The sequence below is a fragment of the Nipponia nippon genome, unplaced genomic scaffold (assembly GCF_047370975.1).
Source record: "Nipponia nippon isolate SJK-2023a ecotype South Korea unplaced genomic scaffold, ASM4737097v1 scaffold_4, whole genome shotgun sequence".
NCBI lineage: Eukaryota > Metazoa > Chordata > Aves > Pelecaniformes > Threskiornithidae > Nipponia > Nipponia nippon.
Window position 1 is genome coordinate 126,777,776 of NW_028262358.1, and position 26,745 is coordinate 126,804,520.

At 70.2% G+C, this 26,745-nt stretch overlaps 2 protein-coding genes and 1 non-coding gene across 5 annotated transcripts; all 3 read right to left on the reverse strand.

The window, feature by feature from the left end:
- Positions 1-1,154: 1,154 nt before the first annotated feature.
- MPV17 (mitochondrial inner membrane protein MPV17) lies at positions 1,155-11,554 on the reverse strand. Of its 2 annotated transcripts, XM_087774023.1 has the most exons (7): positions 11,396-11,554; positions 6,143-6,258; positions 5,204-5,296; positions 4,396-4,491; positions 2,146-2,178; positions 1,918-1,970; positions 1,155-1,841 (listed from the first exon to the last, which is right to left on the reverse strand). In XM_087774023.1, exons 1-7 carry the CDS (start codon positions 11,466-11,468, stop codon positions 1,772-1,774), a joined length of 534 nt encoding a protein of 177 aa, XP_087630149.1. In that variant the 5' UTR covers positions 11,469-11,554; the 3' UTR covers positions 1,155-1,771. The 2 variants fall into 2 exon arrangements, with proteins under 2 accessions (XP_087630149.1, XP_087630150.1); XM_087774024.1 differs by lacking the exons at positions 1,155-1,841; positions 1,918-1,970; positions 2,146-2,178 and adding an exon at positions 2,189-3,411 and having other exon boundaries at positions 11,396-11,511.
- On the reverse strand, positions 11,505-26,215 carry CAD (carbamoyl-phosphate synthetase 2, aspartate transcarbamylase, and dihydroorotase). Of its 2 annotated transcripts, XM_087774021.1 has the most exons (45): positions 26,076-26,215; positions 25,745-25,884; positions 24,626-24,755; positions 24,259-24,401; positions 23,849-23,990; positions 23,188-23,359; positions 22,912-23,097; positions 22,729-22,841; positions 22,381-22,526; positions 22,155-22,286; positions 21,696-21,929; positions 21,387-21,608; positions 20,789-20,977; positions 20,180-20,304; positions 19,941-20,074; positions 19,749-19,861; positions 19,395-19,645; positions 19,076-19,322; positions 18,859-18,957; positions 18,554-18,778; positions 18,277-18,459; positions 17,957-18,175; positions 17,692-17,859; positions 17,422-17,604; positions 17,248-17,352; positions 16,920-17,168; positions 16,596-16,677; positions 16,238-16,404; positions 15,950-16,114; positions 15,736-15,867; positions 15,439-15,640; positions 15,162-15,352; positions 14,941-15,081; positions 14,733-14,828; positions 14,519-14,660; positions 14,338-14,385; positions 13,795-13,839; positions 13,545-13,699; positions 13,343-13,417; positions 13,013-13,225; positions 12,631-12,756; positions 12,382-12,537; positions 12,213-12,314; positions 11,986-12,080; positions 11,505-11,634 (listed from the first exon to the last, which is right to left on the reverse strand). In XM_087774021.1, the coding sequence occupies exons 1-45, from the start codon at positions 26,158-26,160 to the stop codon at positions 11,532-11,534; spliced, it is 6,771 nt and encodes a 2,256-aa protein (XP_087630147.1). In that variant the 5' UTR covers positions 26,161-26,215; the 3' UTR covers positions 11,505-11,531. The 2 variants fall into 2 exon arrangements, with proteins under 2 accessions (XP_087630147.1, XP_087630148.1); XM_087774022.1 differs by lacking the exon at positions 14,338-14,385.
- Positions 26,216-26,581: 366 nt separating this feature from the next.
- Positions 26,582-26,745, reverse strand: LOC148053560 (U1 spliceosomal RNA). Its single transcript, XR_015709028.1, has one exon. It is a non-coding gene; the product is annotated as a U1 spliceosomal RNA (small nuclear RNA).

The window sequence follows — 26,745 nt, forward strand, 5'->3', positions numbered from 1 at the left end:
CCTCAGGCGCTGAGGGCTGGGCAGTCGGGCGGGCTCTGCGGCTCCATCCCCGTCAGGGTGCACCGTGGTCCTGCGCAGGTTTCACACAGCAGCCCGTCCTTGGAGTTGCACCCGTTTGCCTGGAACTGCACCCCTACCCAGGGCCAGAGCAGGGTACGAGCCAGCAGGGCCTGGCTGGTACGAGCCAGCGTCAGGGCGGGTGTGCGAGGGAGCACGGAGCAGGCTCCCTGGGGCTGGGAGGAGGAAGGACGGTGCATCCCTCAGTGAGTGCCATGACGGCGGCTGGTTGGCAGTGCCCAGCCTGGTGCTGGCAGCACGTGGGGACGGCTCCGTCCAGCTGCTCAGGGCTGCAGCAGCGCAGCCGAGGGGGCCGGGGCTGGGGCCCCCGGGTGGGATTAACCACCGTGGTCCCACCAGCTCTGCTCTGGAGACCCTGGTCAGGAGACGCTGGGCACGGCACTGCGTGAGGCAGGTCATGTCTGCTCGCTGCCTGTGTAGGACGAGCCTGGATGCAGGTCTCCATGAGGCAGCAAGGCAGGCAGGCAGCAGCATCGTGGGACTCCTTGCAGGCAGGACAGACAGGCTCGTCTCAGGCAAGGCAGAGGTAGATGTGGCCCTGGCACAGCCCCAGCCCTCAGACAGACCCTGCCTCCAATCTCGCCTTTGCTGCACAGCCCTGCATCAAGCATGCCGTGAGCGCCGCGAGGATCCTGCACCCCGTGCCTGTGTCCCCTGGGTGCAGCTCGCCCTGTCCCACGGCTCCGCCGCAGCGGAGGCACCATCACACCCCACAAAACAGCCACAATGCGACCTGGTGACCCCCTAAGTCACCATCCTCTCTGCCAGACCCCCCCTCCCCTCACCGAGGCAGCCAGGGTAGCCCACCCCCAGCCACCCGAGCCGCTCAGCACCGCAGTGCCCCAGCCCCGCGCGCAACGCCACCACCACGGCCGCACGCTCAGCTCCATCGCTCTGCCCCTGCCCCAAGGCCCTGCTCGCCTGCCTGTCAGCGGGGAGAGCAGCTCTGGTCCCCAGCACACTGTGGGGACAGGAGGGCTGCCAGCAGCTCTGTACAGGAACGACCGGCCTGAAACTGCTTCTGCACAGCCCCCAGCATGGGACAGAGCGCCGCGAACTCAAGTGTCACGAGAATCGAGAGGGAAAAACGCCGTTTATTGGGTGCTCCGACCGGCCGCAGCAGAGCTACAGAGAAACCCGTTTTCAGGGGCAGCGCACCCAAACTGCAGCAGTGGGTGCTGCAGGCCGCAGGTGCGGGGCAGACAGCCCAGGCCGGGGCAGGCAGCGCCGACCCCAGCGCCGAGCAGGGCAGCGCCCGACCCACAGCATGGCCAGCCCAGGCCCTGCACCAGCACCCACCGCTCTGGCTCCTCACCCTCCCTGGATCTGCCACTGGGGAAGGACAGACCAGTGCCGTAGCAGGAACGCCCCAAGTGCGGGGCCACGGGCCAGGGACGGGAGCGAGCACGGATGGAGGAGCACACCGCGGGGCAGAGCTGCCCCATGGCATGGCAGGCTGCCGGCCCATCTCAGGGCAGACCCGTCGCCATCTTCTCTACGTGTCCCTGCGAGCAGTGAGGGCCATAGCTGCAGGTGATGAGGTCCCCTGAGGAGGGAGCAGGACGGGTGCTGCCCGCACCCTGTGTATCCCGTCCCCCCCCAGCCACGGGTGCCTTTTCCAAGGGCTCCGGAGGTGCGGCAGAGTCAGGCAGCAGGCGGGCACGGGAGGCAGGGAGGGGACACGGCTTCCCCCTCACATCCGATTTGCTTTCCAGGAGAGGTAGCAGTTCCAGACGATGGCAACGCACTGGACGACGGCCAGCCTGGGGACAGAGGGGACAGGGTCCACAGCCGCGGGCTCCGGGAGCCAGGGAGCCAGGGCCACGCCTGCGTTACTACCTGTGCTTCAGGGGCACGAAGTAGAAGTTTGCGATTTGCACTGGTGGCCAGATCTGGGCAGAGAAGGAGACGGTGGTGAAGGAGCCCTGCTGGCACCCCCATCCCATGCCCAGGCATTCGGGGGACAGGGGCGCAGGGGAGCCCAGCTGGGCCGCCCCAGCCAGGGGCATGGCCGGCACTGGGACGGGGAGGAGCGCGGACCCGCCTGCGGCTGCCGCCAGCACTTACGCAGTAGTTGGTCAGCAGGGCGTCCATGTAGTCCTGGAAGAGAAGGGAGGCCGTGAGTGCCCAGAGCTGCCCTGCTGCCACCCAGCCACCGTGGGCGCCCAGCCCTGCCGCGCAGCCAGCCCCGGCCCCGGCCCCACCAGGGGCAGCCACTTGCAGAGCCCCGGGGAGGCCCCCGCTGCCGCAGGCAGAGGCTGGGGCTGCCGAGGGTGGCCAGCTCCAGCGGCCGGGCCCACAGCTGGCACCGGCAGGAACGGCGCAGGAGCATCTCCAAAGAGATGCCTGCAACCTGCGATGGCGGCAGAGCAGAGCATGCAGAGGGCCACTGTCCCCCTACTGTGATCCTCCCGCCTCTGCGTCGGCTCCAGCTAGGCACGGGGCAGATCCCCTCTGCCCCCCGCAGCCCCTGCCTGCTTGCCTGCCCCCTTCCCAAAGCCGTGCCCATGTGGGGCCAGCATAGGGTGGCAGGGAGAGGGTGGCCACAACTGCTCCATCCCCACCACGAGCCCTCCCTGCCGCTGACATGGCCCAAGCTGCCCCAGGCCGCTCTGCTCGGCCAAGCCCGGGAGGGGAGCAGGGCAGGCGTGCGGCAGAAGGCGCAGGAGGTGAGCTAGGGCACCTGCAGCAGACTCGGGCACAGTGGGCACGGCAGGGGCAGGCTGCGAGCCCCCACCTGGCCCCGCATCCCCTGAGCCCCCTCCCAGGCACCATGGGGCACGGACGGAGTGGGGCACCGAGCCGGGGCAGCTGCCCTAGGAGCCCAAGGCACTGCCCTGTCCTCATGCCGCACCCGCGGCTGTGCCACAGCTCTGCCCCACAGCAGCAGGATGAGTCCCGCGTCCAGCCCGGCTGTGACTCATCCGGGAGCCCGGACTCCTCCTGGTGCTGGCCGGCAGTCCAGGACGGGGAGAGCGGGCGCAGGGGTGATGGATGCTCTGCTGACACTTCCTCTGTGTGGGGAGAGATGGATGCACCCCAAGCCAGGGGTGAAGGTGGCTGCCAGCTGCCACTGCCCGGCCCCCAGCCCAGCCCCTTCCCAGGGCAGGGCACCGGCCAGGAGCCACGGCCCGCAGGCATCACCCACCACCGTGCTCAGGCCCCTGCGGGTTTCCCTGGGGGAGGCAAGGCAAGATACATGGCACGACCTGGTCACGACGTAGCTGGGGCAGACGGGAGCGCTTGGGGGTGCTGCCTGTGCCAAGGGCCAGCCTACGTGCACCTCTGGGGCGTCTCAAAACCCCCTGTACCCTGGCTGCTGCTCTCGCAACGCTGGGAGAAAGAAGAGGTAACTTAAGTCCTCCCCCAGGATTTGCTCCCTGGGTTCCAGTGCAGGACCGGGGGCAGGAAAGGTCTCTGCTGGCGCACACCCGCAGCCTGCGGGCAGCTGGCCAGTGCCTGGTGGGGCGGGTGCACCCACGCAGAGGACTGAGCCCGGGGTGACGGCACCCCAGGCAGAGCTCCGGCCCGGGGCAGCGGCTGACAGCCCAGCTGGGGCACCATCCCCAGCTCACAGCGGGGCTGGGGCCCTTTTTGCGCAGCCCCGGCAGCCGTCGGTGTGCAAGCACCGGTGCTGTGCACCCCCCGGTAGCCATGCGACTGCCTCTGGTCTGCCTCATCCCATGGCAGGTGGTCACTCGCTCCCCGGTGACTCACGCTCCGGACACGCTGACTCAGCTTTTGCACTGGTTTCCAGCAATTGCTGCTAATGGGAGCCATCTCGGTAATGGCTCTGGAGACGCAGCCAGGAGAGCGGATGGTGCGTGGGGAACTGGATGGCACCAGTCACCATCTGCCCCGGCCCAGGCGGGACCCCCAGAGAGCTGTGCCACAGGGAGCAGCCCTGACACCAGCACCTGGAGGACTGGCAGCACCAGGCACCCGATGCCCCCAGGGCCCTGGCACCCAGTGCTGAGCCCGGCAGGACTGGCACCGCGCACGCCCGGGACTCGGCCAAGCAGAGAGCACATGCCCCACAGCAGTGGGGTGGACGCCTCCCCATCCTGGCTGTGGGGTGCCCACAGAGCCTGGCTCTGTGCTTGGGGTGCCAGGGCACAACGGAGCTGTGGGCCAGGCTATGAGGATGGGAGTGCAATGGCAGGGCTGGGGGCACGCAGTTGGTGCTGGGAGGGGGCCTCGCCTGGGCACAGGCAGGACCACAAATGGAGCAGCCGGCAGCGCCGGTGCACCGGGAGAAGCTGCCAAGGCGCCCCGGCTGCCCGTGGCCCCACGCTGCCCCGGGGAAGCAGCACATACCTGCTGGATCTTGGACCAGTTCTCTGCTGCCGACAGACCGTTCATTGCCCCTGTGATGGCAAGGAAGCAGCCAAGGAAACATGGTGCAAAGCCCCCCTGCAAGAGAGGAGTTGGGGCCCAGCGCCAAGGAGCCTGTGGCGCTTGGAGCCAGGCCCACAGCATGGGGCGAAGGGAGTGCGTGGCGGGGCGGGGGGCAACAGGACCAGCTTGCCTTTTGCCCTGGGGCTACTCGGCCTCCTGCTCCCCAGCACAGAGCCACATGGAGGGACGGGCAACCATGGGGCCTCTGGAAGGGTCCAAGACCAGGCCAAGGGCAGCCCCTCTACAACCCTGTCCGTCCCAGCCCTCCAGAGCATCGGGGCTGGCCCCAGCCTCAGGAGAAGGGCAGGAGCCAGGGCAGCACGGGGGTCCCTGTCCCCAGGACCCCGCCTCCGCAGCGGGGACACCAGGGATGGCACTGCCCAGCCTCCCATGCTCTGCTTCAGAGAAGGGAGACGGCAGCTCTCAACAGCCTCAGAACAGCGGCAGCAAGGGTAAAGCATGGATTCCTCACAGCTCCCTGCAGCTCCCCACGGATCCCCCGAGCAGAGATGCTCTGGGCTGCAGGGCTGAGCCGCCTGGTGCCCCAGGGCCTGCGTGCTGCAGCCCAGCAACTCCGCAGAGCAGGTCCTGGGCACCATCCCCTGGCACCACCCAAGCGGGGGTGCTCGGAGAGGGACGGAAACTTGCCCACGGTCGCATGGCTGCACCTACCACCCCGTTCTGCTGCACCAGCCCCGCACAGGCACCCTCACCACATGGCACTGACCTGGTCCAGGACCATCTTCTTCACAGCCACAACTTTTGTAGTCCCTGGGACGAGCTGATCCAGGATCTTGTACCAGCCGCCCACAACAGGGCCCTGCAGGAGCCGGGTGGTGAGGGGCAGCGTCCTGCTCGCCCAGGCCACGGGGCGTCAGGGCTTGGGGGTCCCCAGAGCTGGTTACACGGCCCTGCCCCAGCCCTGGGACACAGGGACGGGGGCCTGTCCTGCCCCCTCCTGGGATGTGCCGCTCCCTTGCTGGGCCTCACACCGCCGTGGGGCAGCCCCCCCATGTAGAGTGGACGCAGGGACGCCCGCAGCCCTCCCTGCCCCTCCTAGAGCGCACCGCCAGGCAGCACCAGCACAGGGCAGCCAGGGCCCTGCTCCAGCAGGGCAGCCACAGGGCTTCACGCCCGATACACCGGGCAGGACTTCGTGGTGGGGGGACCCCAGCTGTGCCAGCGCCGCCCAGGGCCCTCCCTACCCGAGCCACCAGTGCAGGGCACTGGGTCCAGCACCTGCCCACCCAGAGCACAGGAGCTGATGGGTCAGGATCCGGCCTCGTCACACACAGCAGAGCAAAGCACATTTGCACCCTTGGATGGGGAGTCACCCTCCTGCCAAGTGAAACCTCCCCAGGGGCTGGCACCAGCAGCAGGGATGGGCCCGGGGGCCCGGGCTGCACGAACAGCGGCTGCTGGCCCCGTCCCACCCCGTAGCACAGCCAGGGGTGCCCACACCCGCAGCTGAGTGCAGGAACAGGCGCTCCTCCTTGAGGGGACCTGGCTCTGTCCACGGCTGCTGGAGGTGGCACCAGGATGGCCCAGCTCACACCCAGGCACCACAGCCTCACCCTGCCAAAGCAGCCCTCCATCCCAGCCCTCCATCCCAGCCCACCACACACATGCTGCAGAGCCCGCGCGCCCACGGTGCACCGGCACTCACCACAAAGCAGAAGCCGATCGCCATCATCTTCAGGGTCCGGGGGACGTGGTGCCCATGCAGCCCCCGCCGCTCCACCAGCTGCTGCGCGATCACGTCTCCAGCTCCCATAAGCGCCCCTGTGACCAGCAGAGCCCGCTCAGGCGGCCGCGGCGCACTGGGGCAGGGTGAGAGCCCGGAGCGCCCTGACAACAGCTGCGTCCTCCGGCCCGAGCGCTGCCTCTGCCTGCCTGCGGCCCCGCTGCCCCTGGGAAGGCCTCAGCCTGCTCTGGCCCTGCGGGGTCCGTCCCGGCACGCCGCCCCCCTGCCGCCCTGCACCAAGCCTGCCCATGCCCGCTCTGCAGCACAGGCCCTCCCACGGTGGCCTTGGGCTGCTCTTGGGATGCCGTAGCGTCTCTGGCCAAAATAGTGCCTGGCTGCACGACCTCCCCACGCCCCTGACATGGCGCTGATCCGTCACCCAGGGCCCACAGTGCCTGGGGCCTCTGGGGCAGAGCCCACCTGGATGCTGCCCGCGCTGCCTGCTGCGGCCTCTCCCAAGCCCAGGCCTTGCGCTCCCCGAAACCTCCCCTAGCACCACGCAAACCCTGCCGACTACGGTCCCCTTCCTTGGAAAGCTGCTCTCCGCCTATGCCTCTCCTGCCCGGCAGCGCCGCTGCCGCCAGCAGCCAGGACAAGGCCAGTGAGCCTCGCTGGGTGCCAGGGCCGGCCCCAGCTCCTTGCTGCTGCCTGGCTGCTGGCATGGCTTCTTGCCTTGTTTCCATATCAGTGTGAGAGACCTGCTGTGCACGTCCCCTGCGGGGTGCCGCTCAGCTGGGCCTTTGGCAGCTCCCGCTCCATCCTACACCCTTGACCTCTTCGACGCAACTTGGCTGGCCCAGTGCTCCTTCCCCCGGCCTTTGCAGGCTCCCTGCTTGTTCCCCCTGCCCCTCCCAGGACGGTTGCCAGGCAGGTCTCCAGCCCCACTGTGATTCTGCTCCATTCTTGGAAACCCTGAACCCAACAAGCCCTCATCTCGGGGAGCGGTGTTCCCAGCGTCCCCCCTCCTCCCGGCACCGCCGGCTGCGGGCCAGCCCTCCCCAGACAGTCTCCACAAGCAGCTCCTCACCGCATGGTGGGCCGAGGACACTCAGGGTGGCACAGCCCTGGGTGCATCCTCAGCAGGGCCCAGCCCCTGCCACCAACTCCCTCTCTCCCAGGGCCATGGGTCTCTGTGACCGCCCCCAGCAGCACCGTGGGAAGCAGGTCCCAGCCCAAGAGCCGCAGACCCCAGGCTGCGCCAGGGGAGCGCGCCTGCCACCGCCCAGCGCCCGCAGCCGGATCGTGCCTTCCTGCGAGCACTGTCCCCAGATGGCACACACGAGGGGAGAGTTGTGGGCCTGGTTCCCCAGCCCCTCGCCCCAGCCACACAGACCAGGGCCACAGCATGGCCCCTAGGAGCCTGTGGGCACGGGCTGGACCTGGCCCAGCACAGCTGTGGTGGCCAGCAGAGCCTGGAGGTGGCCCAGGAGGCCAGGTGGGAGCCGGGGCCCCAGCCAAGGCCAGCGATCCAGGGCTGGACGTGCCCCGGCAGGGCTGGGAGGGCTGGCCCGGGCTCTGCAGCCCCACGGAGCTGCTGCGCTCCTGGCAGCATCTCCTGCCACCATCTCACTGGCTCCATCTCCCACCCCAGACCAACGCAGCCCCCAGGGGCTGAGGCTCTGCCCCCAGGCCCTAAGAGCCACTGCACCCCTCTGCAGCAGCAGAGCAGGCCCCAACAGCCCACGGGGCCGCCGCAGCGGAGGGGCATGGCATCGCAGCAGGCAAACAACCCCAGGCCAGCACGGCAGAAGCACTGGCTGCCTGCTTCCCACGGGCAGCCTTCCCACTAGGCACAGGCAGGCTCCCCCTGCACGGTGCTCATTGAGAAAGCGCAACCAGCACCGCCGGTGTTACTCATTCAGTGCCGAAGGCTCCGGGCGCGGTGCCCGGCGGTGACGAAGCAATGCCAGGGCTGCCGGGGGGGAAGGCCTGTCTGTGCACCCCTGCCTGGGCCGGGGAGCATGGCCGGATCAAGCCCCTTGCAAGGACTTCGCTCGCCCAGGCTGGCACCAGCGCCGCTTGCCACCCGCATGGTGCCTGCCCCAGGGTGACACCAGCACTGCCCTGCCACAGCTCCAGTGCGGGGCTGTAGCCCACAGCTGTGCCCCACGCCACAAACACAGGAACCAGCGCCTGGCCGACCCCACAGCTCTGCAGGGCCCTGCTGCCACTGCAGCGTCCTGCCCCGGGCTGGGAAGAGCCGACGCGCACGGCCCCACACCCACACAGGCGCGCTGGATGCAGCCGGCGAGAAGGGTGAGCGTTCCCCAGCTCGCAGCCACCCAAGCCCCGGGGAGGCACCTTCTTGCCTGCTCGGTGCAGAGCGGTGCGGCGGGCAGGCAGGAGGCAGCGAGCAGCGTGCTGCCCCCAGCCAGGCTGAGCCCGGGAGCCGGGGGGTGCCTGGCCGATCCCGCAGGCTGCTGCCCCTGCAGCCACAGGACTTTGAAGCAGGCCCAAGCCTAAGTAGGCCACACCGTCTGCATCCCCCGCGGGCCTCGGCGGCTGGCAGCTGGAGGCTGCATCGCCACCACGGGAGCGCAGGGCTGCTCTCCGCAGGCACGGACAGCAAGGTCACTGCCGCGGGCACGTGCTGCTGCCCGCTGTGCCCAGGCCCTGCCGGCATCCTGGCCTGGGATGCAGGAGGCAAAGCCCCGCCTGACCCTGCGGCCCTCCCCGCCAGGCAGGACAGGGATTCGGCAGGCGAGCGCAGCTGGACACACCAGGCGCAGCCAACTGCCAGCAAAACTCCCTGGCCTGGCCCCAGCTGGCGGCTCTGCTCCACTTGGGGGAACGGCAGCACCGGCGGCTCCGCGAGCAGCAAGCGAAGGCAGGGCTGGAATCTGCCCAGCCCTCCTGTGGCTGCCCAGCGCAGGCCAGAGGGCCCGGGAGAGCCTGCCTCCTCCGCACGGACCACAGCACGGCCAGCGGCGAGGGGCCGAGCCTGGCCTCGGACAGAGGAATTCCTTGCTAGAGCTACAAGGAGAGCAGGCAGGCTCGGCCTCCAGCAGCGCTGCCCCTGCCCCGGAGGAATGGCCGTGCTCCCACTGCCACAGCCTTGCACCATGGCACAGAGGCTGGGCCTGGGCCCCCACCACAGGCAGGGAGACATCCAGGACTGAAGGCAGAGCCTCTTCTCAGCCTCAGGAACCGCATCCAGCACTGGGCCGACCACTCGCACAGAGTGGCCGTGCCAGGCGGCTGTGCACCCCCACGGGCACGGTGAGTGCTCCCTGGGCCTGCCAGGGCCCCAAGGAACTGGGGGGCTGTGCCTCAGCGTGGCAGGGCCAGCTCCGACATGAAGAAGCAACAGGTAGAGCTGGAGCCCAGAGCCAGCCCAGGGCTGCGGGCTGCACCAAGCCTGCTACAGCAGCCGGCAGGGGCTGCCGGGGAGGGCGAGGGCTGGTCCTGGGCAGCCCTCCCAGCTCCACCTTGGCCTCCCTCCAGGAAGCGAGGAGAGGGATGCACAGCGCACAGTGCAGCAGGTGCCAGGCAATAGACTCCATCAAATCAGATAAAAATAACAGCGGGAACAGTGAGGTGGCCTGGCAGGACCCCAGCAGCCTGGCAGGCAGGGCAACGTGCCGCCACCCCCACAGGCAGCAAGGAGGAGGGCCAGCGGCCGCACACCATGTGGAGCCCCCCGGCGCCCACAATGGCTCCCCGGCACAGCAGGGCACCCCCAGACCCCACGGCTGTGCTTTTCCAGCGTCCTGGGCTGGCTACTTGCAAGCGGCAAAGCTGATGGAGGAGCAGTGGCAGCAGGCAAGGCTGCAGGCAGGGCGTGCTGAGGGGAGCATGCAGGGACCCCGCTCCCAGCCAGCCCGCACCCCTGCACGGCTCCGTGCACGCGGGGCACAGGCAGGATGGGCTTTCCTGCCAACCAGCCTCAGCCCCACGCGGGGTGGGCAGCAGGGAGGCAGAGCTGCCTGTTGCTCAGGACTGTGAGCCCTGGGCCAGTGTGGGCAGGAGCATCCCTGCCTGCAGCAGCTGCCCGCGCAGGGGGAGCGTCCTTGGGGCACGGGGAGCTGCCTGCAAAAGCTGGGGCAGATTTATGGCACCTCCCAGCCCTGCCAACAGCAAGATGGTTACGGAGATTAAATCACCCATGCAGGGCCCCAGGAAGCTTTCAGAGGCAGGGGCTCTTCCCAGGCAGCACCACTGCACCCCACGCAAGCCAAAGCCTTTGCTGCCGCGTACTGGCAGCCCACCTGGGGGAGGCTCGGCCCCGTGCTGCGCTGGCCGCGCCCTTGGGTGGAGGCTGCAGCCCACTGAGCCCCCCAGTGCCACATCCATCCCCACCCGGGGGGCGCAGGGCTCCCAGAACAGCCTCCACACAGGATTTTGGGGTGAGCCCTCGAGCCATAGGAGGTCTCTCTGAGGCTGTGCCTCTTTACAGCCCCCCGTTAGCCCTCCTGCCTCCAGCACAGGCCCCCGACGCAGATCCGAGCCTGGAGCGGGCCAGGGCCCTTCACGCAGTGGGACACACGGCAGGGCCCTGCTCCCCGCCGGGCCTGGGGGAATGGCAGCACCTCCTCCCTGCTAAGGAGGGGCCCCAGAGGCACTGGGAACCGAGCCCTGCCTGGGGGGCTCCCGCCCGGCTTCCCCCGGGGGGGACAGCGCCACAGCAGCAGGGCGAGGGGGCCCCGGCCCAGGGGGTGAGGGGCTGCAGCAGGAGAGAGGGAGAGGGGCTGCGTGCGGGGGGGCCGGGGCTCTGTGTTCTATGGGGCGGGGGGGCAGGGGCTGGGCTTTCTATGGGGCGGGGGGAATGGGGCTGGGGGGAGGGGCTGGGCGTTCTATGGGGCGGGGGGGCCGGGGCTGTGTGTGCTATGGGGCGGGGGGAGCAAGGGCTAGGCTTTCTATGGGGTGGGGGGGAATGGGGCTGGGGGGGAGGGGCGGGGGGGCCGGGGCTCTGTGTTCTACGGGGCAGGGGGGGCAGGGGCTGGAGGGGATGGGGCGGGGGGGCCGGGGCTCTGTGTTCTATGGGGCGGGGGGAGGGGCCGGGCGTTCCATGGGGCGGGGGGGGATGGGCGTTCTGCGGGGCGGGGGTGAGGCGGGGAGAGGGGCCCACAGCGCCCCCGGGCGCGGGGGAGGAGGGGGCAGGCCCCGGCTGGGCAGGGCCGGCGCTGCGGGGGCAGGGGCCCGCCCCGGCCCGGTGCCGCCCGCCCCGGCCCTTACCGGCGGTGAGCGCCTGCGCAGCCCACGGCCGCCGCGCCAGCAGCCGCCCGCAGCCCCTCCGCAGCGCCGCCATGGCCCGCCCGCCCCGGCGCGGTGACGTCGCGCAGGATGACGCGGCCGTGACGCGTTTATTGGCTCAGTAGCGGCCCAGGACGGTGGCCAGCAGCGCCATGCGCATGTACATCCCGTTCTCCGCCTGCCGGAAGTACGCGGCGCGCGGGTCCGAGTCCACCTCCACGCTGCGGAAGTGACGTCAGCCATGGGCACCGCCCCCGGGACCCCCGGAGCGGAGCAGGGACCCCCAGCACAGACAGCAGACGCCCCCCCCCGAGACCCCCGCCACCGCACTGCAGCCTCACCGCTCCGAGAGCCCCAGAGCCCCCCCAGCCCCCATCGTCCCGAGACCCCCAGAGCCCCCCCCCCCAAGACCCCCGCCACCACACTCCACCCCCCCCCCCCCGAACCCCCCCAGCACCCCCCCAGCCCCCATCGCCCCGAAACGCCCAGAGCCCCCCCCCCCCGAGACCCCCACCACCGCACCGCAGCCGCATCTCCCCGAGACCCCCCAGAGCCCCCCCAGCCCCCCCCACCTGATCTCGTTGACGCGGGGCAGGGGGTGCATCACCACCATCTTCTCCTTGGCCCGGGTCATGATGTGGGGCGTGAGGATGAACTGCCCGAAGCACTGCGGGGAGGGGGCGGAGGGGGCGCAGCCCTCAGCCCCGCGCAGGGCAGCCCCCACCCCGCGCAGGGCGGAAGGCGGCCGCCCCCACGCCGGGGCGAGACCCGGGGTCCCCTCCCGCCGCCCCGTACTCACGGCCTCGTACTCCTCCGCCCGGCGGAAGCGCTCCTTCTGGATGCGGGTCATGTAGAGCACATCGGTGTCTGGCAGCGCCTCCTCGATGCTCCCAAACTCCTCCTGGGGCGGCACCGTCAGCGGGGCCGGGGGGGGCGTGGGGCCCGGGCCCCCCACCCCGCCTCCTCACCTGTTTGATGCCCTTGGAGGCCACGAAGCTGGTGATGTCAGGGGGCATGCGGAGGCCGGGGGGGGTGACGTAGCGCAGGTTGACGCGGTACTGGGTGAGCAGGCAGGCCAGGGAGTGCACCGTGCGCCCGTGCTTCAGGTCGCCCACCATGGTGATCTGGGGAGAGCGGTCAGCCCCAGGCAGGGCCCTTCAGTCCCGCAGCACCGTGGTGGGGGCAGCCATGGCCCCCCCGGCCCCCCAGTGCCTTACCGTCATGCCGTTGACGGTGCCCAGCTCCTCACGGATGGTGAAGATGTCCAGCAGTGCCTGCGTGGGGTGCTCCCCCACCCCATCCCCAGCGTTGATCACAGGCTTGCGACAGTGCTTGGCGGCCAGCTGGGAGCACAGGCAGGGCTGAGCGCAGGCAGGGCCGAGCGCAGGCAGGCCGCGGCCCCGCCAGCCCCACAGGGGCAGGACCTGGCTCCTGCCCCTGATGCCTGCCCAGCCCGCACCGCTGGGGAACATGGCCCTGCCCCATCGCACAGGCCACTGTCCCTGCCACTCGGGCAGGGACCCCGATGCCTTCAGGGGAGGAAGCAGCCGCCCCCCAGCCCTGCCGCAGGCAGGAGACGGCCCCACCAGCCCCTCTCACCTCAACAGCGCCTGGCTGGGGGTGCCGCAGCACCAGCACGTCGGCGTAGCAGCACATGGTCTGCACAGAGTCGGCCAGCGACTCGCCCTTCTGCACCGAGGAGGTGGCCTCCGAGAAGGACAGGACGGAGCCACCCAGCCTGCTCATGGCTGCCGCGAAGGAGCTGCTGGTCCGCGTGCTCACCTCGTAGAACATGGACGCCATCACCTTGCCCTGCGGGGGCCGTGCCATTACCTCAGGGAGCCCAGAGGCCCTCGCGCCCAGCATGGGTCTCCCAGGCTTCGCTCGGGGTGCCTGGGGGGCCGGATAGCTGCCCCATACCCAGCTCACCTTGAGGATGTCCAGGCTCCGCTCCTTCTGCACCAGCATGCGCAAGGTGTGTGCCACGTTGAACAGATGCGACATCTGCGGGGAGAGGCAGCTCAGCTGGGGCGCGCGTGGCACCAGGACTCAGCCGGGGCGCGCGAGGCACCGCACCCCCCACGCTCGTCCGGGTGCCCACGGCCCCAGCGCCCGCTGCCAGCCCGGGCACCTGCTCCTTGGAGAACTGCTGGACGGAGAGGATGTGCTGCCCAACGAGGGGGTGCAGCAGCGGGGAGGTCTGGAAGTGGGGCACACCCTGGGGGGATGCCTGGCGCGGGAAGGGGCCCGGTGGGTAGAAGTAGCTGTCCTGGATCGCAGCTGGATCTGTGGCACAGAGAGCAGCCAGGTCAGCCTGGGCGGGTGGTCCCACAGCCCGACCAGCTCGCCTGCCACCGGCCCCCAGATCCCATGGCACTCACCTGCCTCCACTGCCTTCCTGCCAGCCTTTTCACGAGCGTCATCGGCTGGGATGGGAGAGGGAAGCGATGGCATTAGAGAGGGTGCAGGCGGCTGCAGCACCTGGGGCCCCGCTCTCCCAGGGTGCTGCCAGCACGGCACAGCCCTCCTGGCACTTGCAGTACTGGGCAAAAGCACGGCGGGGCACAGCACCGGGGCCACGGCCACCCGGAGACTGTGCGGGCCAAGCCACAGCACGGGGCTGCGCCCCTCTCCCCACACACCCCACAAAACCCGATCGGACGCAACCCAAATCACACTGGCAGGCGAGGGGTCCCCGAGGTGCCGCGCAGGCCGGGGCGGGAGGGGAGCAGGCAGGTGCAGCCATGCCCTGTCCCGTGGTGCCCAGCCCCATCACACAGTGGGCAAAGGGGCCCGCGCCAGGGCGGCACGGGTGGCCCGGGGCCAGCGTGGCACCTGGGGGAGGGGATGCACTCATCGGCTGCGGTTAGTGCCATTAGTACGGCCGCGTCTCATTGTCTGAGTGAGTCCCCCCGCGACATTACCGGTGCCTCGGGCGCCCGGGCGGTGCGCGGCTCCCAGCCTCCGGAACGCTGAACGGGACACAAGGGCCGGCGTCAGCAGGGCCGCCCAGCCGCGGCCCCAGACCCGGCCCTGGGGCAGCACGCTCGCTGCCCCGCCACCCGCCTGCCGCGCTCTGCCGCACCACTCTGCCTGCCCCCGTACCTGGCAGCCCGGGGTCGGAGGCCCGGTGGATGCGAGGGGGGAGGTGGAAGCGCCCCTCGCCCCCAGGGCCGGCCCGGCGGGGACTGGAGGCTCGGCTGCGCAGCGTCTCACTGGCCACCACATGCCGGGGCCGCTCAGGGGTCTGCAATGAGAGGCAGAGCTGGAGCCGGGGCACGGCAGGGACCCCCCCTCCCAGCCCCGCGCACCCCAGTACCTTCGTGCTCTCCTTGGCGGGGGCCGTGTGTGGCGCCAGCACGGCTCCCGAGGGCCATTTCTTCACGTCCTGCCCATAGCCAGGGGGCACCAGCACCTGCAGCCATGGGGGTGACGGGGCCAGTGGTGGGGGCCCCCGGGGCTGGGGGGGCCCCAGAGGGCCTGCGGGACCCCCTACGATACAGGGGGAATGGTACCTGGGGCCTTACCTGCCCATCGATGTAGGCAACCTCCCCGCGCAGGACCACCCTCCGCACCGTCCCCTTCACCTTCATGCCCTCGAAAGGCGTCCAGCGTGCCTTGGAGAAGGCCGTGTGACTGGGGATGATCCACTCGTGCTCCAGGTCCACCTGCCAGGACAGCGGGTCAAAGGCAGTGGGGCCAGGGCCGGGGCCAGGGCCAAATCCAGGGTGGGTGGGCAGGGACCCACCTCCACATAGGTGTCCTCCTGCACAGGCAGCCCAAAGATCTTGCGGGGGTTCTCATAGAGGCGCTGGATGATGTCCTCCACGGTAAGCCGCCCCTCAGAGACAGCCGTCAGCAGCAGCGGCAGCATCGTCTCCAGGCCGGGGTAGCCGGGGGGTGGCTCCTGCCCCTGCTTCTCCTCCAGCGTGTGGGGGGCTGCAGGACGGGGCCGGTCACTGGGTGACCTGCTACCATGCCTACACCATGCTCCCGCCCCACGGCCGCCATCCCCAAGGGCTCACCGTGGTCCGTGGCAAAGCAGTCAATGGTGTCCATGTTCTCCCAGAGCGCCTCCACATCCTGGCGGGTGCCCAGCATCGGCCGCACGGCCGCTCGGCCCTCCCCGAGGCGCCCCAGGTCGTCCCGGCACAGGAAGAGGTGGTGCGGGGCCACCTCGCATGTCACTGGGATCCCCTTCTGCTTTGCTGCCTTGATAAGGAGGATCTGGGGGAACCGTGGGGAGGAGGGAGCCGCAGTGAGGGGTGGCCCCGAACAGTCCTGCGCCCCGTCGCTGGGGCCCAGAGTTCCCTGCTGCTCACCTCCTCCCTGCGGGCCACGTGGCAGATGTGCACGGGGCGCTGGTACAGCTGGGCCACCATGAGGACAGCGGCCACCGTCTGCCGCTCCGCGTGCGCCACAATGGGCAGGTGCCGTGGCCACTGCTCAAAGTGCTGGAGGGGGGACAGGGTCGGTGGGTGCCGGTGCCGGGAGCTGGGTCCGGCCCCACACCAGCCCCTGTCCGCCATGGCTCACCTCCATCCACAGCGACACGTCGTCCATCCGCAGGCTGGAGAAGGTGTCGTTCAGGTACATCTTGAGCCCGGCGGCCGCCCCGGCCAGGGAGCCCAGGGAGCCAGCGTTCTCCGAGGAAGCCCCCAGGAAGAGGGCGAAGTCGCAGCGGGCCCCGGCCTCGGCCAGCTGGGGGGACGAGAGGCAGTGGGTGCTGGGCTGGGGCCAGCCCCGCCGTGGGGGGCTGCAGCCAGCACCTCAGCACCTGGGGAGGGGACGCAGGCATCGGGCCAGGCAGCGGCAGCCCCTCACCTTCTGCGCCAGGGCGAAGGAGGCAGCGTCGGTGACAGCGGGGCTGGTGTTGGGCATGGCACACACCATGGTGACACCCCCGGCCAGGGCGGCTGCTGTGCCGGATGCAAAGTCCTCCTTGTGGGTGCCGCCTGGCTCACGGAGGTGGACGTGGACGTCGATCAGGCCTGGGGAGCGGAGCAGTGTCAGCACGGGCAGACCCCAGCCGTGGGGGAGGCAGGACACCCCGGCAGCGCAGGGAAACATCTCTTCTCCCTGCAGCACCCTTGGAGCCCCCAGCCCAGCTCCCAGTGCTGCCCCACCTCCGTGCTGGGCCCTCGGAGCACCCAGCCCCTGCCGTGGCCCAGGTCCCACCTACCTGGCAGGCGGATGAGCTTCTGGGACGTCATGCAGTCCACATGCATCTTCAGCGGGGGGGCTGCCCCAATCTGGCCCAGTGCCTGCGGAGATGGCAGCTGTGAGGCAGGACCCGTCTTGCACAGGCGTGTGGGGCCAGAGCTCAGCAACGGGGCCAGGAGGGGGACATCTCCCTGAGCCGCACCCCAAAAATGACCCTCCCACAGCAATGCCCGTGTACATCAGCCGTCCCACACCATCCACAACAGGACATTCCTACCCAGCCCCCCGCTTTGCTCCCTCCCCTGCATTCACATCCCTCGGGCCCTCGCGCGCCCCAGCCCACCTCCACAAAGAGCTTGGTGCACTTGATGTCGATGATGAGCGGCACAGAGTAGTCGACGGCCAGGCGCCGGGTGCGGTACCCCTTGGTGACGAAGGAGGAGAGCCGGCGGCCCCCCGAGTTGCGCATCGAGAGGTTGATGACCATCTCAAAGTGGTTCTCGGCCAAGTAGTCCAGGATGCTGCGCTGGGTCTCCCGGGCGCCAGCCTCACTGCCGTCTGCCTCCTCAAAGTGCCAGTCCACGGCCATCACCTGCCAGCAGTGACGCCCGTCAGGGCCCCGCACATCCCCTGAGGGAGCCCCCCGCCCCTGCCAGACCCCCAGCCCCAACCTTGATGCCATGCTCGGTGTAGAAGTCGGCGGTGCCAAGGCTGGCGTACAGCTTGTAGCCAAGGCTCTCCAGGGTCCGCACCGTGGGCAGCAGCTCGCTCTTGTTCTGCAACGACCCCAAGGCCAGTCAGAGGGTGGAGCGGGGGGCCCCGGCCCCCACCCCGGCCCCACGCACCTTGTAGCTGCCAATGGTCAGCAGGATGTTCTTCTTGGGGATCTTGAAGCCAGTGCTGAGCATGGCCTTCAGGTAAGCCTCGCAGCGGTTCTCCCCGAAGCAGGCCACCTCACCTGTGCTGGTCATCTCCACACCCAGCACCACATCAGCGCCCGCCAGGCGCGAGAAGGAGAACTGGGGCACCTGGGGGAAGGGGGGGCTCAGGGGCTGCCAGCCATGCGCCCCAGCCCGGCCACGCGCCCCAGCCCGGCCCCCATGGCCCCCGCTCACCTTGACGCCGACGATGCCCGTGCCCGTCATCAGCCCCACGGGCTCCACATCCTCACCCATGATCACCTGGCTGGCCAGAGCCACCAGGTCCACCCCCAGGGTCTTGGAGACGAAGGGAAAGGAGCGGGAGACGCGGACGTTGCACTCGATCACCTTCAGCTGGTCGTCCTGAGGGAGACGGGATGGCATGAGGCTCGTCTGGGGCTGCAGGGTGTCCTCCCACCAGCGCTGTGCCGGCCCGGCGCAGTCCCCCCAACTGGAGTACCTTGGCGATTAGCTGCAGGTTGAAGGGCCCAGTGACCTGCAGCTCCTGCCCGACAGCGTGGACGATGGCCTTGATGCGCTCCAGTGTCTTGGGGGTGATGTCCTGGGGGGGCGTCACCAGCGTGGCATCGCCTGAGTGCACCCCAGCATTCTCCACGTGCTCCGATATGGCGATGGCTACCACCACGCCATCGCAGGCCACCGCATCCACATCGATCTCCTGTGAGCAGGAACATGGTCACAGCCCAGCGCTGGGGAGGGGAACAGGGTTCTCACGGGGAGCAGGGGCGTCCTGGGGCTGGAGCAGCCTCCTGGACGGACCTTGGCCTCCTGGATGAACTTGGAGATGACAACGGGCTGCTCCTTGGACACGGCCACGGCATTGCTCAGGAACTTCTCCAGGTCGCTGTCCGAGTAGGCCACGTTCATGGCGGCGCCGCTCAGCACATAGGAGGGACGCACGACGCAGGGGTACCCCACCTTGCAGCAGAAGTGCTTGGCCGACTGCAAGAGAGCCAGCACCCTCAGGGGATGTGCCGAGGGCCAGCGCCCCCCTCGGGCAGCCCCATTGCCCTCACCGGCCCCCCACGCCCCCCACCTCCATGTCAGAGAGCTCCTTCCAGAGGGGCTGGCTGATGCCGATGGAGTCAAGCAGGCGGGAAAACTTGAAGCGGTTCTCAGCCGAGTCGATGGCCTCCGGGGAGGTACCCAGGATGCGGCACTGCTGCCGGTGCAGGGCCATGGCGATGTTGTTGGGCAGCTGCCCGCCCATGGACAGGATCACGCCCTCAGGGTTCTCCAGCTCATAGATGTCCATCACCACCTGCGGCACCACATGGGGCAGGGGGATGGCTGGGACAGGGGCCACGGGGGCCACGGCAGCCTTCACCCCGCCCGACTCACCTCAAAGGAGATCTCATCAAAGTAGAGGCGGTCGCACATGTCGTAGTCGGTGCTCACTGTCTCGGGGTTGTAGTTCACCATGATCGTCTTGAAGCCCATCTGCAGGGGGAGAGGGATGAGGTGAGGCCCCCTGGGGCGCCCTGCTCCTCCCCAGCCCCGTCCTCTGACCGAGGATGCCCGACCCACCGACCCCGCGGGGTGCTGGGGCTCAGCCAACCTTGCGGAGCTCCTGGATGCAGCCAACGGCACACCAGTCGAACTCGACACTGCTGCCAATGCGGTAAACGCCGGAGCCGATGACCATGACGTGGGGCTCACGGAAGGCCAGGTCATGCTCGGTGCCGTTGTAGGTCAGGTACAAGTAGTTGGTTTGGGCTGGCCACTCCGCTGCCACGGTGTCGATCTGCTTCACCACCGGCAGGATCTTCAGGTCGCGCCGCATCTTCCGCACGGCCAGCTCGGTGCTGCGAGGGGCAGGGTAAGCGCCGGGACAGGGGCTGGGGTGCAGAGTGGGACTTGCCCCCTCCCCGCATTACCTGAGCACAGCCAGGGCCACCTGCTTGTCGGAGAAGCCTAGCTCCTTGGCCCGCTTGAGCACAGCGGGTGGCATGGTGCTCTGCTCCTCACGGTACGACTCCAGCAGCACCGCGTGGTCCGTGATGTTCTTCATCTTGTGCAGGAACCAGCGGTCGATCTTGGTCAGCTCATATAGCCGCTCGATGGAGTAGCCGGCCCGCAGCGCAGCTGCCAGCACAAAGATCCGCTTGTCCGTTGGTGTTTCCAGCTCCTGCCGGGCCGGGGGGTGAGTGGGGCTGTGAGGGGGGCAGACAGTCGCCTCCCCCCGACTGCGCTGGCAGCCCAGACCCCTGCCCCAGACCCCCAGTGCGCACCATGTCCGAGACCGGCTTCACAGTATGGTCAAAGCCCACGCAGTTCTCGTCTACCATCCTCAGCGCCTTCTGGAAAGCCTCCTCGAAGTTCCTCCCGATGGCCATGACCTCCCCTGCGGACAGGGCCATGAGTGGCCAGACCCCGCACCCGCCGCGCTGCCCACCCGTGCTGCCCACCCGCCTGGTGCTCACCCACACTCTTCATGGAGCTGCCGATCTTGGTGCTGACACGCAGGAACTTGCTGAGGTCCCAGCGCGGGATCTTCACCACGCAGTAGTCCAGGCTGGGCTCAAAGTTGGCTGTGGTGGAGTTGGTGACGGAGTTCCTGAGGAGGGGACAGGGGTCAGCGCCGGGGCCGTCCTGCTGGGGGCGGGGGCGCAAGGCTGGCCAGGGCAGCACGCCATCCCATGCCACAGCAGTGCCATTTTACCTGAGGAGGGGCAGGGGGATGCCCAGGGCCAGCTTGGCAGCCACATAGGCCAGGGGGTAGCCAGTGGCCTTGCTGGCCAGTGCTGAGCTGCGGGAAAGCCGGGCGTTCACCTCGATGATGTAGTACTGCAGGCAGCAGGCGGGCAGGGTTAGTGGGGTGGCGCAGGATGCGGCCCCTGCGGCACAAGGCGGGGTGCCGGCAGCACAGCTCCCTGCTGCCCGGTGCTCGGCTGGCACCGAAGAGCCACTAGCGCAGGGAGGGCACAAACAGCACCAGGGACCAAACGCGAGGGCAGCCGGGCTGGGGGAGGGCAGCCACGGCCAATGGCTGTGGCGGGATGGAGCTGGGCAGAGGCTGCCCAAGGACTGCACATGCACACGGCGCTGGGACCAAAAGACCCAGCGCCTTGCTGCACTCGCGGGGGCCGGCTGAGTCGCTGACACGGTGAGACCCTCTGGCCCCAGGGACGCCAGGTGCCACGGCCAGGGGCCAGGGAGGCCAGTGAGGCACAGCCCCGCGGACAGTGCAGGGCAGGACCGGGAGCCGGGCTCCCCTAGGGCTGCCCGGGAGGGGGAACCGCAGCCAGGGCCCTCGGGGGGCCGCGCTCACCTGCTCCGACTCAGGGTTCAGGGCAAACTGGATGTTGCACTCGCCCACGATACCCAGGTGCTGCACCACCTTCACAGCCGTGCGCCGCAGCATGAAGTACTCGGTGTCGTTAAGGGTCTGGCTGGGCGCCACCACGATGGACTCGCCCGTGTGGATCCCCAGCGGGTCCAGGTTCTCCATGTTGCACACCTGGCAGCAGGGGGGTCACCATGGGCTGCTGAGGCCCTGACCCTCACGTGCTGCCCACACGTGCCCCTGGCTGCTGCCGCCCCAGGCAGGTCCCTCCTGGCTCCCACCGCCTCCTCCCCTGCCCTGTGGACCGGCGGGGGCTCCCCTGTGCAGCCAGGGCTTGAACAGGAGCCCCCGGGACACCCCATGCGCTGCAGCGCCCGCAGAGCGCAGCGGGTGTGGGAGGTCTGGCTCAAGGGGCGCAGCTCCCAGCAGCAGCCGGCGGCTGTGCTGGCACCACAGGAAGGGCTGGGGAGCCCTCCCTGGGGACGGGGTCCAGCGGGAGCCCCCGACCCCACGCCCCCCAGCACCCGCTCCTCCGTGAACTCCCCCCCAGCAGAGGCCTGGGGGGTCTCCCCCCATCCCGTACCGTGACACAGTTGTTGTAGGCGTCTCGCACCACCTCGTACTCGATCTCCTTCCAGCCCTTCAGGGACTTGTCCACCAGAACCTGGGAGGTGTGGGTGAAGGCCTGGCTCACCAATGCCACCAGTTCCTCCCGGGTGTTGGCAAAGCCAGAGCCCAGGCCCCCAAGGGCATAGGCGGAGCGCACCAGCACTGGGTACCCCAACCGCTCGGCTGCTGCCTGTGCCTGCGGAGAGCAACGGGGTCACGATGGGAGCAGGGAGGACAGCACCCTGCCCAGGAGCTGCCCCCACCCTGCCCCACGACCCCAGACCTGCTCCAGGGAGGCAGCAGCCTCGCTGGGTGCCACATGCTCCCCAATCTCCTCCATCTTCTCCACGAAGACCTTGCGATCCTCTGTCATCTCGATGGAGGCGACCGGCGTGCCAAGCACCCGCACGCGGTACCGCTCCAGCACGCCCGCCTTGGTGAGCTCCACGCCGCAGTTGAGGGCCGTCTGTCCCCCGAAGGTCAGCAGCACCCCGTCGGGGCGCTCATTCCGGATCACCTGGGGGGCACAGGATGGCGGGCAGGGACCCACGGCAGCCCTGCAGAACGCACCCTGCGCCCTCCAGCTGCCGCCGTGCCTGTGCTGCCCCCCAAGCACCCCTCTGCCACCCCCTAGCCCTCCGTGTACGAGCCCCTCCGCCACCCCACAGCCCCCCAGGCAGCCTTTTACCCTCCCGGCAGCCCCCATCCCTGCACCTCCCAGGCGGTGCCCTGGAGCGCTCACCTGGGTGACGTACTCAGGGGTGATGGGGAGGAAGTAGACCTTGTCCGCCAGCCCCTTGGATGTCTGCACCGTGGCGATGTTGGGGTTGATCAGCACCGTCTGGATGTTCTCCTCCTTCAGCGCTTTGATGGCCTTACAGGAAGCAGAAGGGTCGCAGCTCGTGGCCCCAGGCCTGCGTCCCCCGGTGATCCCCACCACCCCCCGTGCCCCCGGGGTGGGCACCCACCTGCGACCCCGAGTAGTCAAACTCGCCTGCCTGCCCAATGGAGAGGCCGCCGGAGCCCAGGATCAGCACCTTGCGGGGCCGGGCCGCATCCTGGCCCCCCGCCGGCGCCTTGTCATAGGTCAGCCAGTCCCGCAGGCGCTCCCGCACTGGAGGGGGACAGGTCACACTGGGGCCGGGGCCGCACACACCCCTGTGCGCAGCTCCAGCCCCACAGTCCTGCACAGCGCCCACAGCCCCTGCCCCAGGGTCCTGCCTGCAGCCTCCGCACACAGCCTGGCCCCGCACACGGCCCCGGCCCCGCCGCCCTGGACCCAAGGGCCCGGCTGCCCCGTCTCGCCTCGCACTCACCTGTGCGGGCGCTGCCCTCTCCCCTCTGCAGGTCCCGCGCTGCCGCCACGAAGATGTCGAAGAGCCCCTCCAGGTCCGTGGGGCCGGCACGGTGCTCAGGGTGAAACTGGACACTGCGGAGGCGGTCAGGCAAGGCACAGCCCTGTGCCCCCCCGGCCCCCCCAGCCACGACCCTGTGCCCACCTGAAGAAGGGCTTGTGCTCGTGGATGAGGCCCTCGTTGGAGCCGTCATTGGCGTTGGTGAAGAGCGCGGCCCAGCCGGGCGGCAGGCTGCCCACCTCCACTGCGAAGCCGTGGTTCTGTGCCGTGATGAAGCAGCGCCGCGTGTCCTCATGCAGGCACGGCTGGTTGTGCCCACGGTTCCCATACCTGGGGTGGCAGGACGGGTGTCAGGCAGCCCCGGGCAGCTGGGACCCCACAGTGACCCTGACCCCAGCCCCGGACCCAGACCCTGCTCACTTCATCTTGTAGGTGCGGGCGCCGAGGGCCAGGGAGAGCAGCTGGTGGCCCAGGCAGATTCCGAAGATGGGCTTGGGCTGGGGTGCATCGAGCACCCGGCGCAGGTTGGACACTGTCTCCTGACAGAGCTGTGGGTCCCCAGGGCCGTTGCTGATGAACAGCCCGTCGAAGTCTGGGCCGAGACAGCAGCGGGGTCAGAGTGGGGCCTGGCCCCCCCGAGGCCCTGCAGGGTCACAGCAGGGCCTCCTGGCTACCATCAGCCTAGCAGTGAGGCACCCCAAGCCCACAGCCCCCCGACACCCCAGGAGGGTCACACCGAGGTGCCCTGACCCCACAACCTCCGTCCCGGTGGCAGCAAGGACCCCAGTCCCATGGCCCCCATGCAGGGTCACATTAGGGCACCCTGATGCCACGGGCCAGGGCCCCCCATCCCAATCACAGCAAGGCACCCCGAGCCTACACCCCCCCATCCCTGCAGGGTCCCACTGAGGGCCCCAAGCCCCCAGGATGGACGACATCAAGGCTCCCCAACCCCACGGCATGGAGTGGGACGTGGTTCCCCGCTGCCCCCAGCACCAGCCAAGGAGATGGCCCCTGCTCCAGGCCCTGTCCCCCACCCCTTGGCAGGGCCCCGGGAAGCCCCTGGCCACCGTCACTCCACCTGCGGGGTCCAGCGGATGGTCCCAGGGCACCACGGTGACGGCCGCCCCCCGCTCGCACAGGCACCGCACCTGGTTGTACTTGAGGCCACAGTCAACCGCCGTGATGCGCAGCGACCCGCCGGGGTTGAACACTTGGGGCGCCTGCAGGAGGGGGGGGTGCAGATCGCTTCAGTCCCCCAGGCTGGGACCAGCCCTCCGCAGCAAGGACCTCCCCAGCCCCAGCTGCCCCCCCAGCCACCCCCCATGCCCCCCAGTCCAGTGCCAGGCCCCCAGCTGTCCCCCAGCACAGGCCCCAGGCCATTCTTACCCATGGCCCCAGCCCAGCTCCAGCCCCCTCAGCCACCCCCCGGCCCCCTCACCACCCCCAGCCACCCCCAGGCTCCCCCACAGCACCAGCCCCCAGCCCCACCTTCAGTGACACCTCCTGCACCAGGTGCCGCTTGTTGGGGTCCTCAAAGGAGAGGCTGTTCTCGGGGGTCCCATCTGGCACCAGCTTCCCCAGCAGCGTCCCCTTCTCACGGATCTTCTTCGTTAGAGCCCGAGTATCCACGCCTGCGGACGGCCGTGAGAAACCACCCCGCAGCCCCGTCCCACCCCGAGCAGGACCCTGCGCCCCAGCAACACCATCACCCCCAACACCAACAGCGGGTCAAGCCCCTGGCAGGGCAAATCCCAGCGCAGGAACAGGTCTGGTCTAGAGCTCGCCGACCCCCGGGCCTCAGCCCCTCAGCGGCCCCACAGCTCCCACCCCAGCCCCGCGGTCTCCCCAGTCCCACCTTCCAGCCCAGGGATGTTCTGCTCCTTCAGCCACTGGTCGAGGGAGCGGGACGCGCTCCAGTGGCTGGGGGTCTCCGAGCACTCGCCCACCACCAGTGCGGCCACGTGGATCTTGCTGGACTCGAACCACTGTGGGGGCGGGAGGTGAACACGGCCGGGTGGGGGGTCACCGGCCCAGGAGAAGCCCCGCGTGTGCCATCCCTGGGGACAGGGACCCCACGGCACAAGACCAGCCCCCGCTACCACCCCACGCAGCATGCTGGGCTGTCGCCACTCCCAACGTGTCCCTGCAAGCCAAGGCTTGGTCCAGCCAAGCCCCTGGCTCTGGGAGCCCCAGGCCCCTGGCGCTGCTGGACCGCAGCCCCCTACCCAGGGGCCAGCACGGCCCGCACCGCAGGACCCCCCAGCTTGGCTCAGCCGCAGCGTGAACCGGCACACGGGAAAGCGCCGCTCGCCCCAGCCACAGCCTCACCAGGGAGCCCCAACCACACCAGCGGGTCCTGTCCCATGGGATCTGGGCTCCGGTTCCTGGGAGCAGGGCCTGCGGGGCCGCAGCAGGGACCCGCACATCCCGGCCCAGAGAGGGCTGCCAGCAGCGAGGGCAGGGCCAGAGGCTCCTGGCCTGCAGTGCGGGATGGGGCTGGGCAGCACGGACCCCCGGGGTCAGCGTGGGGAGGCCCGACGCGGGGCTGCTGCACCGGGGCCTGGACTCTGCCCCGGGGGCCGGGGCAGCCCTGGGCCGGGCAGCGCGGAGGCCGAGGGGCTGGGAGGGATCGGGGCCCTTGAGCAGGCAGCGGGGGCTGCCCTGCCCCGTCCCTGCCTTGCCCTGGGGGGCTGGGACCCCCGTCCTGCCGGGGAGCCCCGGCGAGGACAGACGCACGGCCCTGCTCCCCGCACACCCCAATCCCGGAGCACGGGGGTCTCCCCGGCCCCTCCCGGAGCACGGTGGGCCGGAGCACCCCGGGCCCCGCTGATGGCATCGGGGTCAAAGCCCTGCCTGCCGTCGTGTGCCGCCCCGGTGCCTGGCGCCCCCCGCCCCGGCCCCCCGCGTTTGGCAGCTCCGCGCCCGGCCGCGGCACCGCTGCAGGGAGGCGCCGGCCCCGGCCCCGGCCGCTCACCCGGCTGAGGCCGAAGGGGTCGGTCTCGTCCCGGGGCACCCCGTAGTTGCCGACGAGCGGGTAGGTGAGCACCAGGATCTGCGCCGTGTAGGAGGGGTCGGTGAGGGCCTCGGGGTAGCCCACCACGCCGGTCTGGAAGACTGCGGGAGCGGGGAGAGGGGCCGCGTCGGCGGGGACGGAGCACCCCGGCCGCCCCCCGTCCCGCCGGCGGGGGCACCCGCGCCCCGGCCCCGGCCGCGTCCCCCGGCGCCCCGGCCAGCCCCGCTCTGCCCCACGGCTCGGGCCGCCCCCCACGTCCGCCGCCGCCCCGGCCCGGCCCGGCCCCGCTCACCGACTTCCCCGGCGGCGGCGGCGCCGGCGGCCCCGAAGGGGCGGCCCCGCAGCACGGCCCCGTCCTGCAGCACCAGGCGGCCCATGGCGGCTCCACGTGCGCGCCGGCGGCTCCGCGGCGGCGGCGGCGACCGAGCGGGGCGCGTGCAGCGTGGCGGCGGGAGGATCCGGGGCGGGGCCGGGGCGGGGCCGGGGGCGGTGCAGCACCGCGGTCACCGGGCGCCCGGCGGGAGGGGCCGTCGCGGGGCAGCGCCGGGCGGGAAGCGGCAGCGACGCCTCCGCCGCCCGCAGCGACCCGGAGACGGGTGGCGGGACCGCGGGGGGGGGCCGCGGGGGTAGAGGGCCCAGGGCTGCGCGGCGGAGCGCGGGCAGCACCGAGCTGTGGCTCCGCGGGCCGGTAGGGACCCGGCCCCGGACAGGACGGAGCGAGAGGCTGCAGAGGGGAACGGGGAAGAAGGAAAAACAGGGAAATACAGGGGTAACAGTCTGTCCTTGGCACCGCCACGCCAGGGGAGAGCGCGAACGCAGTCCCCCACTACCACAAATTATGCAGTCGAGTTTCCCGCATTTGGGGAAATCGCAGGGGTCAGCACACCCGGAGTGCAGGGGGGGAGCCTCGCCCTGGGAAAACCACCTGCCTGATCATGGTGTCTCCCCTGCCAGGTAAGTAT